General features: G+C 38.2%; 1 protein-coding gene across 14 annotated transcripts in view; it reads left to right on the top strand.

Moving 5' to 3' along the window:
* The window catches only part of SYNE1 (spectrin repeat containing nuclear envelope protein 1), a 330,006-nt gene that overhangs the window by 171,641 nt on the left and 144,387 nt on the right, over positions 1-13,978 (top strand). For all 14 annotated transcript variants that reach the window (XM_040598155.1, XM_040598156.1, XM_040598152.1 and 11 more), the window contains 10 exons: positions 81-236; positions 919-1,089; positions 1,853-2,179; positions 3,500-3,652; positions 4,982-5,149; positions 6,205-6,381; positions 7,293-7,439; positions 9,633-9,758; positions 11,266-11,442; positions 13,205-13,470. In XM_040598155.1, coding sequence (XP_040454089.1) covers positions 81-236; positions 919-1,089; positions 1,853-2,179; positions 3,500-3,652; positions 4,982-5,149; positions 6,205-6,381; positions 7,293-7,439; positions 9,633-9,758; positions 11,266-11,442; positions 13,205-13,470 — 1,868 coding nt within the window. The remainder of the gene's footprint in view (positions 1-80; positions 237-918; positions 1,090-1,852; positions 2,180-3,499; positions 3,653-4,981; positions 5,150-6,204; positions 6,382-7,292; positions 7,440-9,632; positions 9,759-11,265; positions 11,443-13,204; positions 13,471-13,978) is intronic.

Here is a 13,978-nt window from a genome sequence, read left to right as displayed (position 1 = left end):
TTCAATGATTAGTTACGAATTCCTGTTGTGTTTAAGATGTTTGAATCAGTCATATAAGCTAGATAATGTCTTTGTCATAGAAGTGGCATGAAGAAATTACAGTCTACAAAGATGATGTGGAGGAAGTTGGGGTATTGGCTCAGCAAATACTAGAGGGAAGTCTCACTGCAAGTAGAATGGGAAGCCAGGCTACGCAACTTACATCTCGCTACCAAACTCTTCTTCTTCATGTCTTGGTAAGTAATGAAAATTAATTAATTGTGCCACCATAGATTGTCATTTAAGAAGTAAGTATAAACAGAGTTTCTTAATTAGACTTCATCGGAGTTTATTCATTATTGTAGACTCAATACAAGCCACATATATATTTCATATATATATACACACATATATGTAGATTTCATTGGACTAAATGTATTAGAGAGCCATAATTGGGATAATGCCTTTCCAAAAATATACATTAATTGTCAGATGATGTTACTACCTTTTTTGCAGTTGCAGGAGAAAAATTCAGAATTCAGTATGTTTGAATGCTAAATGACTTCTAGATAAATGTTTTCATGTTACTACTGAAACACAGAGTTACAGGGGAAATTTGAGTCGATAAGGTACAATCTTCAGGTTATTTTAAGTAGTAAGTGTGTCATAGTACCATAATCACCAGTCACAATTCAATTTACCTTTTCAGTATTTAGTATTAATTCAGTTTTAACACTAGTGATTGCTGTATGTATGCTCTGACAAGACCCCAGCGAGAACTTTCCACTAGATATGACAGTACTCAAAACCTATGTGTTTAATCTTAGTATATCAGGTTTTATTAATAAATAGCAATTTAATGTAGTCTTTAGAGAATAGCAAAGATAAACATCTGGGTGTTTTTTTTTTTCTCCCCCTACCCTCCATATTTGTTTGAAGGAGCAAATAAAGTTTCTGGAAGAAGAAATACGCTGTATGGAGGAGTCTGAACTGGCTTTCAGCGCTTACACAAATTGGTACGGAGCTACTAACAAAAACTTCAGAAATGTGATCACCAAGTTTGATGTGGTTGATAAAACAGCAATGGAGAAAAAAATGCAGAAACTAGAGGTACAGCTTTCTTGTGTTTCTTTTCACCACAGAGAGGCTATATTTTAACATGCATCTTAACAGCTGCTCCAAATTCTGACTTTGCCTTGCCCAGAGAAGCTAATAGGATAAAGGCCACCCAGTATAAAACTTTCTGTTCTCGTGTGGTATACACATTAGATCACAATTTTGTTGTTGAAGTTATGAATAATCCTAAATAATACAATCCTATCTTTATGTAAGACATGTTTGTATGCGTTTTGTTTTAGTTTAAAACTTCAAATAAATTCCCCTCGCAAGGCATCCTGTCATGTGTATTTTATACCAGTATACACTGTGGCAAGAAGTGCTTCCTATTTCTTCTCATTTAAATAAATCTGTAGTAAATCTCACATTTCATCTTAGAGTTGTAGATGAGTTTTTCTTATGTTCTGCAGCTTAAATATATTACACTAAAGGAAAACTTTGATCTGTTCCAAAATCTGGAGTATGAATCCTCTCCTGATAGCCCTCATTTTCTCTGTTTATCTTCACAAGCCCAGTGCAGAAGTATTTGCTTTTTCTGCTTCCTTCTAGTTTACCACACTTTAACTCCAGGCAATTTTGTAATGCAGTCTGTTCAATTTCCCTAGCAATTCCCTCTGTATCCTTAGCAAAATTAAAAAAAAAAAAAAAAAAAAAAAAGAAATCATTAGCCTTTCACTGGCAGTAGAACTACATTGAATAGATAAAAAAAGGGAAGTGCTTGCATACATTTTTCTGTTAACCAACACCTCTTTCACAGCTGCTATTGAGTGATATGGACATAGGGCACAGTTTACTGAAATCCGCCCGCGAGAAGGGGGAGCGAGCTGTGAAGTACATGGAAGAAAATGAAGTTGACCAGCTAAGAAAAGAAATTGGAGATCATGTGGAACAGCTTGAAGAACTGGCTGGCTCTATCAGGAAAGAGCACATGACTTCAGAGAAGTGCCTTCAGCTGGCAAAGGAGTTCTCAGACAAGTACAAGGCACAGACTCAGTGGGTCATGGAGTACCAAGCCATGTTACACTCTCCTGTGGAGCCAAAGAGTGAACTTTATGAGAAGAAGGCCCAGTTGTCCAAATACAAGGTAAAAAGGGTTTATCATTGTACTGTCAAATCGATTTTGACCTGGTGACTTGCAATACATCCTCTGATACAAATGCCCATTCAGGTTTCTTCAACAGATGTATGAGATGTCTGATCTGGATGTCCAAATCAGCATCAAAGTGAAAACATACATGACACCTGCGTCTACAAAATAGAGTGAGCACCTGCATTTCAAGTGCTGACGTCCTAATAAGGCTCCCATACCATAAAATTTCCTGTTAATGGAATAAAATTCTTTTGTGGGTACACACATGTATAATTTCATTGGTATCAACAGAGTTGACAGCTGTTTTAAGCAAGGATAGAAATCAGTTGGTCTTTCTTCACTGCAGACATTGCTTCTGTTTACCTTGGCTTAAAAAGCTTTCTGGTTAAAGCTGGATGTCCCAGCTCAACCAGCATCTAAGGCAGTCAGCTGCTGTAGCCTCCTCTGGTTTTAGTTAGGATTTAAATTAAGGTTTGTTTTTGTTTTTTTTCCAGTCATAAAAATGAGTAGAAAAAATTGACCGCAAACCCCATTGCTTCTTCTAATGAGGTTTTTGTAAAATATTCCAGGATTACAGATGTTTCATAAGTTGTGTACTGGGCCTGGCTGGGATTGAGCTAACTCTCCCCATAGTAGCCCATACAGTGCTGTGCTTTACATTTGTGGCTGAAGCGTGTTGCTAACAAACCAGTGTTTTGGCTATTGCTGAGCAGTACCTGCACAGCATCAATGCTTTCTCTCTGAAACTGCCCACTGCTCCTCGCCAGCTTCGATACTGAGAGTCATATGTTACAGCTACGTGTTTGCTTTCTGCACATTTGGGGACCTGGTACCTCACTGTCATTTGATGGATGGTGGGCATATGCCATGCTGACAGAACCAGTGGCACAATGCCATGAGATCAGATTGCCTGCACTTGAGAGTACAGTTTTACATGCTCGTCTGCATACTGTCTCATTAAGGGGATAGCTTTGGTGGTACTTTCCCACCTATTTGCAGAATTTGTTCCTCTGAACAAGTTTTATCCCTAACACTTGCCTCTTCACAGATATTAACTCCCTTTCCTTCACCAACTCCAGATTATTAGCCGTGCTACTAGCCACTCACAAAAGAAGCAATCACTTTTAGATGCCTGCAAAGCTGTTACCTCAAGGCATGGCTGAGAAACAGTCTTGTACTGGCAGCAAAGCTATTCTCATCTGGAAAACATGATAACATGCTATGATAGAAGGCCGTGCATCAGGTCAAAGGAACGTTAGTGAAATAGATCTTCAGTGTTCAATAGATATATTTTAATTATTGCTTGCATTGTAGTCTATACAGCAGACTGTTCTGTCCCATGAGCCTTCAATAAAATCAGTGATTGAAAAGGGAGAAGCACTATTTGATCTGGTGAATGATGTGAGTCTAAAGAACAATGTTCAAGACCTTCAGAGCAGTTACCAGGAACTCTGCAGCACAACAAAGGTAAACAGTCAGGAAGAGAACTCTAGGTTCTTTCAATTTACTATATTTTTTACCCTCTTTAAGAAGTTGACTGTTTTCTTGCTTCATGTTGTTATGTCACAGCCTGTGCACAGAGCCAGTTAAATTTAATTACTTTTTGGTTGTGGGATGGTTTGTTGGGTTTTGTTTATGGGTTTGTTGTTGGGTTTTTTGTTTTGTTTTGTTGGGGTTTTTTTGGGGTTTTGGTTTTTTTTTTTTGGGGGGGGGGAGTGGTGGTGGCAGATTCTGGATTATGGAAAGAACTTCTACCTACATAAATCTAACAAGAGTAGCTGAAATAAATTTTGAGTGTGACAGATGAAGTCCTTGTAGAATTAAGGGGAAATATATCAGTGACTAGTTTGTACTATTGCTACTATTTCTAATTACTTTGAATAGATTTTTAAATACTTTATTTCTTGAAGGGACAGATGGGTACCCTTATGTTATACCATTTTGTCTCTTGTTTCTGCTAGATCTCACACAAACCCTGTTTAATCTAGTTAATGTTGAATGGAAGTCATTGGAGAAAATGAACTGCAAGATGGATATAATTTAATTCAGCAAGGATGTTATTAATTAACATTGATTTGTTAGTCCATATGTATGTAGTACTTTGAAAGATCTAATACTTCTAAGTACACCCTAAAGTATGATTATACCTAAAGCTCTTAATAGCTTACACTCCTAACAAGGATAAGCTCTGCAAACCATGTTAGTACTTATGTTTGACCAAAGTACATTTATTGCCAATCCGTCCACCAATAGCAGATGATTTTATTTTTTTCACAGTTGGTTTTTAATTTACAGACATTCCTCTGGTCTATACCACAAAACTGGTGTCTGTTGCATTAGATGTAATGTTGATGACTTAAATGTAGAGAAGCTTATGAAAAATCTTAAAAAGAATAAATAGATTTTAACTCAATGTGCACATCCTTTATTTGCCTACCACAATCACAGGCAATATGTATGTGCAAAGGCTGTAAGCAGCAGGCACCCAACCATAACATCTGGTAGGTCACGTGCAGTCTCTCAGAGAGATAATAACCGTTTCTAAGTGAATGTAATTTCAAATTGGTAAGTGTTCCTTGAGGTAAGGAGATCCTCAGTGTTCCCTCTGTCTTCAGAGTAATCCCTTTGACAGTGTCCTCCTTAACAGTGTAATCATGTGAGAGCCTCTCACAGGAATATAAATTTAGAAGATATGCTTACTCATGTTTTCAAGCTCTTGGTGTTATTTTTGTTTAAGGTCTTTTTGTATTCTTATGATTACCTGAATATTTAATTTTTATTTTTGTGGACCTGCAGGCATACGTTGAAACCTTAGAGGTGAGAGTGAAAGAACATGAGGATTACAATAGTGATTTGCAAGAAGGGGAGAAATGGTTGTTACATATGTCCAGCAGGCTGGTCAGCCCTGACCTTATGGAGAGTAACAGTCTTGAAATAATCACTCAGCAACTAGCTAACCACAAGGTGGGTTTCTGTTGGGTAAACTTCCTTTGTCTGGTAAACCAGAATTTTTCTTCTTTGCTTTTCTGTCTCCACTCCAGAGCTTTAGTTATTTTTCATTCACCTGTTTTATTCCTCTTACTGCTGTGTAAATAAGCATCAGTGTCATTAATGCAGTTAATAAATCTACCTAGTTGTTAGCACTATTTCTTGGATGAGACTGCATCTGCTGCACAAGAGCTTTGTTGTACGCTGTCAGATTTTTGCTGAGATGTGCCAGGACATAAACCACAAAAAGCAGATTAGGTTTATTTTACTTCTGTGGCATTTTTTGCTCTGGTACTTCTAAGAATAAAAAATATTTTATAATTTCAAATACTTGTTTCCCCTCTATTAGGTTTTAACATTTCCTCCATTGCTTTTATTCAAGGTATTGTTATGGTTGCTATTAATGGTAATCATTCACTACATCAATAGCTGATGGTTTCTAGAAGATAAAAGAAAGCAAAATTCAACCCTCCCCACCGGTCACTGAAACTGAGATTCCAAGGGCAAATGTTGAACTCTTAACTCATTGTGACTAGTGTGTTATTCTCTAAGTAACCACCTTGGATAAAAACTGGGCTCCATCAAAGTCAATGGAAAGAACTGTCTGCAGTGAAAGAGCTAATGGAAAAAGATATACAACATCAGATTTAGTCATTACTAGACACAAAAGAAGTTGTTGGAGCCCTGGAGAGTGTGCAACAAAGGAAGATTAAGGGTAGTTTTGGGGCATGAGCATATAATATTTACACATTATGACAGTGCTACTGATGTTTCTGTGGGATATCTATGTACAGACTTTTGACAGTGATTTTACAATGAACATAGACTCTGATAGCTCGACTGTAAGAATAATAACAATACACATTGTCTGAAAACTTTTTTCTAAATCCGAAGACAAAGAGTGTTTAAGGGAGGGGAAAAAAAACCCTCAATAAAAAAACAAAAAAATGCCAGCTCATTTAAAAAGCTGTAATGCAGAATATGTTTTAAGTTCAAAATATTTCTGCAAAAATATTTTATCTGTTTCTTAGGCTATTATGGAAGAAATTGCAGGATTTGAAGACCGTTTGAACAACCTTCAGAGTAAAGGAGATTACTTGATCAATCAATGCACAGAACATCTTCAAGCAAAATTTAAGCAAAACATACAAAGCCATCTTCAGGGGACAAAGGACAGCTATTCTGCCATATGTAGCACAGCCCAAAGAGTAAGGCTTGTTTCAAAAATGTTTTTATGCCATGTAGGAATAACACGCATTATTATTTCTGGAAGTACTGGTTTCTTTTAATGGTGTAAACCTCTTTCTACTTAAATTGTTTCTATTTAAATTGAGCCTACAGGTTACTACAGGTCACTTCATCATTACTGTGCTGGAGTTCCAATTCCTTGTGATCTGAATGTTACAATGTTGTTTGCAGCCAGTAAAACTAGCTGCCTATCAGTTTTTACCTTAATCTCTACGCTCTCACTGCCTTCACGTTACACTAGCTTCCAAGCACCTGCAGCAAAGAAATTAAACTATTGCTACTTCAAATACTAGGGAGCAAATTGCACTCTTAGTGTCAGTAGTTTACATACATACATAATGGGTCTTAACTATGTGCTAGGAAATGTTTGCTCTCTTAGTAAAACCAGAATATACAGTTAAGAAGGGCTAGCTGGGTCATTCTGTTAATCCAATTAGGAGATCAAGCTAGCATAGTCTAAAAAAACCCAACAAAAACAACCACCACCACCAAACCAACCCAAGCAAACAAAACAAAATCCCCAAAAGTACACTTCATAGTCAGTAAGATTTGTAAAAGTAGTAAAATCTCACACTAGATTGGTGGCAAAATGTTGACCAAGAATACAGAAATAAGAGATAAGGGTCTTTGTTTATATCTTTTTTTTAATTATTTTTTTTTCCGGAAGCTGTGTCTTAGATACTGTCCCATCTTCTCCACAAATTAGCGAGATGCCGTGAGAGCTTAAGGAGCTTTCATCTCTTGGTACTTTTATGTACAAGGGCTAAAATAACCGCAGTCTTAATAATTCTGGCTCATCTGCAGTTTTCAAGGTGGGAGAGGCAATAGCAGTGTTTGAAAATGCAGTGACCTTACAAAATGTTTCTTTTAGGTGTACCAGAGTTTGGAACATGAACTCCAGAAGCATGTTAATCATCAAGATACCCTACAACAGTGCCAGACTTGGCTGTCTACAGTGCAGTCAGAGCTAAAGCCAGCTACCTGGCCACCTTTCAGTCTGGCAGATGCAGTTAAACAGGTAAAAGTTCAGCACTTGAAAATGCTGTTATCTGTAATAAAGTGAGTTCAGGTAAGAGCTTCATTTTAATAGAATTAGGTATTCTCAGAGGGCTGCATAGCCACATTGTTTATTCCCAGGTCCAGAAGGAATACCTTAAGTGAAAAATAACCATAGGTGAAAAATCACTCAGGGTTTTTGCTAGCTCTGCTTAATGCTTAGAAGTGTGTTACCTGACAAAAGTTGGCTAATTAGATAAACCTGCTCAGATACTCCACATATGTGCTTAGCAGAGAGGTTGTATGTTTCTGCTTGTCCAATTGCCCATCTGTCTATTAATGTTCCTATGTGAGACCTGGTTTCATGGTACCATGGACAGAGTCTGTTATCAGACAATTAAAACAATTTTTCAACCTAAAAGCGTAGAACTGCCTCTAGCCCACATTAGCCATTAAGAATGGTTTCTTTTCTTCTTGGTTATTCTTAGTAACAATGTATTTTATATTGCATTTGTACCTTGTTTTTAAATTAAAGCGGTATGGTACTAAAAATGCTGGAATTCAGGGCTGTCTCATCCACCACGTGGCTTAATAGAGACCTTGAAATACTATAGATGGCAGCTCTGCGAGGCAGGGGGAGCGGGGGGGAGTGACAGTGGGGCCAGCAGGGCAGCACCTTCCCAGTGACCTGCAGATCTGCAGCACACAGGTGAGGAAAGCAGAGTTCCCCTGGTGTCAGCCACCATCTGGTGATCACCAGGCAAGTCTGTAGTGATGAGGCCAGCCCCAGGTGGAAGCAGGTCGGGGCAGCAAGGCGAGGCCAGCAGGATCTGCCAGGCACAGATGCACCTATAGCGTAGCTCAGGTGATGTCCATGGGTGCGTGAGGGCCTGAGCTTACACGCAGCTCTTGAGCAAGGGGGAAGGCTTCTGAACACCTCTCCATTGGCCAGGTCCCAGCTGAGACGAGTCAGGGCTGGCCCTGAGCAGATGAAGGCAAACCCCAAGGAGAGGGGGATAGAGGTTGCAGAGCTCTTTGGTGCACTGAGGGCCTTGACTATCCCTGAAGATCATAGTCCTGTTCCAGTGCTAAACTGTTCTCAGTGTGAAAAATAATTTCCCTCATATCTAGGAAGAATTTCCTTGTTGCAGCTTGTCACTTTTCCCTCTAGTCCTTTTTCTGCTCACCTTGGCAAAGAGTTTGGCTCTGTCTTCTCAGTACTGCCCCGACCTGACCCCTACCATTTTAAGTAATGGCAGACCACAGTTAGCCTCTCTTTTCCAGGCTGAACAAGCCCAGTTCCTTCAGACCCACCTAAATGCCATATACTACAGCCCTGTATTCCCCTGGCCCTTTGCTGGACTTGCATCAGTTTGCCATATCTCTTCTATGGGGGAAGAGGGAAACTGGGCCAAATACACCAGGGACAACCTGACAAGTATAAGTACAGGACAGTAATGGCTTCCAACAGCTTGCTGTCTGCATTCTTGCTAATACAGTAATTTGGGGTTGCTGCAAAGGCACACTGCTGTTGTGTTCAACTTTTTGCCCTCGAGGACCCGCCACTGGCCCTCTGCGTTAGGTAGGCACTCATGTCTCCTCCCTGGGACTCAAGGAGGTGTGTTATCGCCCTGCTTGTCGACACTAATATCACCATTTCCTATTGGGATGTGGAAACTCTTCATAGGAAGAGGTGAGCTCCTACAGGCAGTGTTGAGAGCAAGGACCCTCAAAAGCATCATGTTGTCTGATCTTGACAATCGTAGATATTGGGGACGTTGGGAGGGTTTCAGAAGGCGTGGGAAAGCTTTTTGTGCTGCTAGAATGGATTCCTCATGAGCTCTCTCCTCATGACACTAGAGAATTTTATAGATATAGGAACATGACACTGTATTAATCAGATAAAGCCCTGCTTCCCATTTACCTAGGGCAATTAAGTCACCTTGTTTGAACTGGATGTATCTATCCAACACTTTATAAATAAAGAAATAAGTTAGGTAATGCATATGTCACTAAATAATTTTATAATTGGATGATAATCAAGTTTTTAAGAATTACTCTCTTCCATAATTATCATAGAGTAGCCTTAACTAATAAAATAGTGTATCTTTTGGAAATAATAAACTAAAGTACAAATATTAAAATGCATGACTGTATTAAAATAAGAGGTTACTTCCACAGTCTCAGAGTTTATTTGAGGACTGTCTTCCCTCAGGTAAAACATTTCCGGGCTCTGCAGGAGCAGGCCAATACATACTTGGATCTTCTGTGCTCCATGTGTGATCTGTCAGATGCCACAGTGAAGAGTACAGCAACAGATATTCAACAAACGAAACAAACGGTACAAGATAACCACAACAACCCACTTTTAATCCTTTCTAGAGCTTTCACTGCCTTGATCTGTCCTCTATTAAAAAGGTCATATTGGGTAGTAGCTTAAAAAAATGTCATCTTACTTTCATCTGAAATATTTCTTTTAGAAATAGTTTTTTCTTTCTGCTTTTATTTATTATTCCTTTTTATTAAATCCACTCAGTGCTATCCTGGTAGTAATGCAAAGATACGTGATGTAGTTTGCTAAATGTACTTAGGCAGTGTTACAAGATGTTGGTCTAAAGCCACACAAATAACGTTCTGTGGAAAAAAAACTGATCCAGATTATTTGTTTTCATAAAACACAATTCAATATATTCTTCTCTGTATTTATTAAAGCTTAGACATATTTTACTGTTATTTATTCAATAGTAGACTGAGGTTCTTATTAGGGTATACTAATACATTAATTATAATAATCATAAAAAATTATGATGGTTCAATTCATAAATCAGAGTGCATCTATTCCAGCATATGAATTTATAGAAGTGTCCTTCAATTTTAAGCTTTAAAGAAGCTTAATACTTGATTTTAGAATAAAACTATAAACATAAGTTATTTTAAAAGAAACATTATAAGCATTCCTTTTTTATAAGTTGTTATAAACACAAAAACCTCAGTTTCATATACAGACACAACCAAACTTTTGAAACTACTTCTACAAAGGGTAAAAATCTAATATATACAGTAACAGTATTCCATACCAGAGGAGCAAATTGTGTAAATCCATGTAATCCATAAAAACATGGCAGGCCAAATGCTGAATCGCTATAAAGCATTCCAAACATCAGAGTAAGATTGTCCTTATATATAAGTAGTAGTGAAACATTTTTGAGAAATCACAGGTGGTACAGTGCTGACATATATTAAGCTCCTTGAGTTACATATATACATATATGTTGAGTGTCTAAACCTTAAAGGTGCCCTACTGCTGTATTTGGAGCAAAAGAAGCTCTGTTACTAGTGGTTTAAGGTGACTGATGGGCTCAGATCTTTCTTCTTAAGCATTCTTCTTACTGGCGTTTTACAAAAGACATATAGGCAGAACAACTGGTCTAAGAAAATCAAATGAAAAGTGTTTTGTTTAAGGTTTTATTTGGTCATTATGAAGGCATGTAGGGTGCAGTCCAGCAATATTCTTGGCATGCAATAGACGAAATCATACAGTTGATTTAAGCTTTAACAGAAGACTGAGCTCACTTTGAAATACACACACTCATAAACAAACTTGCTTCTCTCAAGGGTGAATGATGATATTTTTTTCCCCACAGCTTTCCTTTGATAAGTCTGATTGTTATGACTTTTGAAGCTTAAGACTCTTCCTTTTTGTGGGTGATATTAGCTCTTTCAGAATCTAGTGCAGAGATCTGCTTTACTACAGTATTATGCTCAGAGGAAGAATGGTACTCATCTTCCATTCTCCAAAAATAGATGCATTAAAGCATTCCTACTCCTTTTAATTTCTTTTCTTCTAGATTGAGCAACAGATAGTGCACTCACAGTACTTGGCCCAAGGCTGGGAAGAGATCAAACAAATGAAGGCTGAACTCTGGATATATTTCCAGGATGCAGATCAACAACTACAGAATTTGAAAAGGAGACGGGCAGAGCTGGAGATAAACATTGCCCAGAATATGGTACTTCAGGTTAAGGTAAGGAGACTTTGGTTAAGAACAGAAGGTAAAGAAGTTGCTCATCCTGTGGCTGATGCTATTATGAATCATGTTATATGCAGCACTACATACAATTGCTAATATGTTGTGAGCAAGAGCAGAGAATACAGAGGAAAGAGTGTTTCCTTATTGATGCTACAGAGTGACACAGAAAGCAATGCAATGTACTTTAATATTTTTCTGGCTTTGTCTTTCTGACAGTAGACAATTTTCAGCCTACTGTTCTGATTTGCCTTTGCTTTTAATAGGCAAGTTGCTGATCACATTGGACCTAAAGATCTGCAGCTTGTGCTTGCTGCACAATCTATTCAAAATCTATTTCAAAGTTAGTCTAGAAAACTGTTCAATGTTGTTGGACTTTGAAAACTACTGGAGAATGGCTGTGATAGAAACCTGATTGAATTTGCCCTAAATAATGAGACAAATGCCTTCAGATCTTCAGTTATTCATTACAGAAGAGAGACTTTATATGGCCATTCTGCACACATCACAAACATCAGTAAGCAAGAAGAAACAGGAAAACAGATTATTTCTTTAATAAAAGATGAAGTGCTTGGGGTTTGCATTTTTTGTCTATGCTTTGCTTGGATTCTTTTTCTGATATGACAGAAGTTAGGCAAAAAGTACTTCCTTTTCATCTCTGTTTTACACAAGTGTTTGAATGGTTACAGCCCTTGAAGATAGCTCAGCGCAGTGTGGACTGAAAGCTGTTACACTACCTATTGTTAGAGTCCAGGAAGAAGCAGGAGCCTGTATTTCTTCACTATTTCAGTCAGGAACTTTGTGTTATTATGAGAGGCAGGAACCTGCTGTACTGACAGATTTGGCATGATGTGTATTTTTTCCTTGAATTTGCACTGTTAATGTAGGATGCTTGGCTCCATTTGAAGCAGTGACAAAGAGGAATGAGGCAGACCTGGGCAGCAGCATCTCTCCTCCAGCACCCCTACCAGCCCTCAGTGAAAACATACCATCCCAGCAAAGTGCTGGAGCTGGGCATGGTTGTTTAGTTACAGTTACTGGAACTAGAATTCAGGAAGAGATACTTATCCTAGAAAGTGTGTAAGTGCTGAAAAATATTTGGCTGGTCTTAGTTGTCAGTATATTGTATGTTTTTTTGGGTTCTCTGTGACTACTTATTTGGTAAGAAATGTGTATGCAGATGGACTCTTTATTTACTGGAATTAAGTAACTCAAATAGCAATCATACCTAGATAATCGTTGGCTTTTTTTTCAATAACGACAGTGATAATGGTTACTATGATAGAAGTAGGAACAAAACAAAGTATGGATGTGGGGGCTTACTGACTCATGGACTCTGCTTCCTAGTTTTAGTCTCTAATGAAAAAGGAAAAGGAAAAATGTGAGCTAGAAACAGTACTAGTAAAATGAATTCTCTTGAGACCCAGCCTATCTTGCATGTTTCAGTGTATGGTGGGAACTAGTCCAGAACCCTGGACAGCAAGGTGTGACTTGATTGTGATTTCTGTTTATCACTGGCACTTGGTAACTCGTCTGGTTTGCTTTCATGTCTATAACCAACCTGTCCTCACCAGAGAAGATGGTGGAAAAGGTTAAGCAAGGGGAGAAGGCACTTCTTCCAACTTACATCTGCACAGCATTTGCTTGGGCAGATAGTTAGTCCTTAAACAATTTATTTATTTCAGACTTTTAATTTAAATTCCATCTTACAATTTTGAGTAGATGTCACCATATTGGTTTTGACTTGTATCTTTTTCAGGAATTCAGTCAGAAGTTGCAGTCTAAGCAGTCAGCTCTTACATCTGTGACTGAGAAGGTGAACAAACTAACCCAAGGACAGGAATCACCTGAACACAAGGAAATAGGAGAACTGAGCAGCCAGTGGCTGGACCTCTGCCTTCAGGCACACAGTTTGCTCCTACAGAGGGAGGAGGATCTGCAGAGGACGGGGGACTACCATGATCGTATGAATGTAGTTGAAGTTTTCTTGGAAAAGCTCACAAAAGAGTGGGACAACCTGGCTAGGTAAAGAAGGAGTAGCATGCACAAAGCTGACTTAGTGCGTGTATGCTGAAAGACCTGTTTACAGAATATCTCTAAGCTGGATCCACGAAAAATCCCTTTTCCCATGCTTAATTAAAAGCAAGCCTCCCTTATTACTTATAGGACTATTACTTGTATTGAAATAAAGAGAATTTGAGAAGCCAGATCTTCAGTGTTTGTCTTTAAGGCAAGTACTGATTGATCTCATCTCAGGGTATAATATTTTATGATATTTCAAGAATTTTAACTCCTTCATTTGTGTTTATTGTTTCATGTGTGTTTTCCACTGTGATATTGCGTTTTATCTGTTAGAATATTATATTAAAGCTTAGTTGCTGCTGCTAAATGATTGCAGCTGCTTTGTTTGTATAGCATAAACACACTGGATGTGTGTAAACTCGTGAGAGTCTATTACTGCTGCTGTCACTGTCATGGAACATTATTTGTTCATATGTGCAATATAACCAGTATGCTCTGTAAGTATTCATGT

The sequence above is a fragment of the Falco naumanni genome, chromosome 6 (assembly GCF_017639655.2).
Source record: "Falco naumanni isolate bFalNau1 chromosome 6, bFalNau1.pat, whole genome shotgun sequence".
Lineage (NCBI taxonomy): Eukaryota > Metazoa > Chordata > Aves > Falconiformes > Falconidae > Falco > Falco naumanni.
Note: the sequence above shows the minus strand (reverse complement) of the source record. Positions and strands in the feature narration are given on the sequence as shown.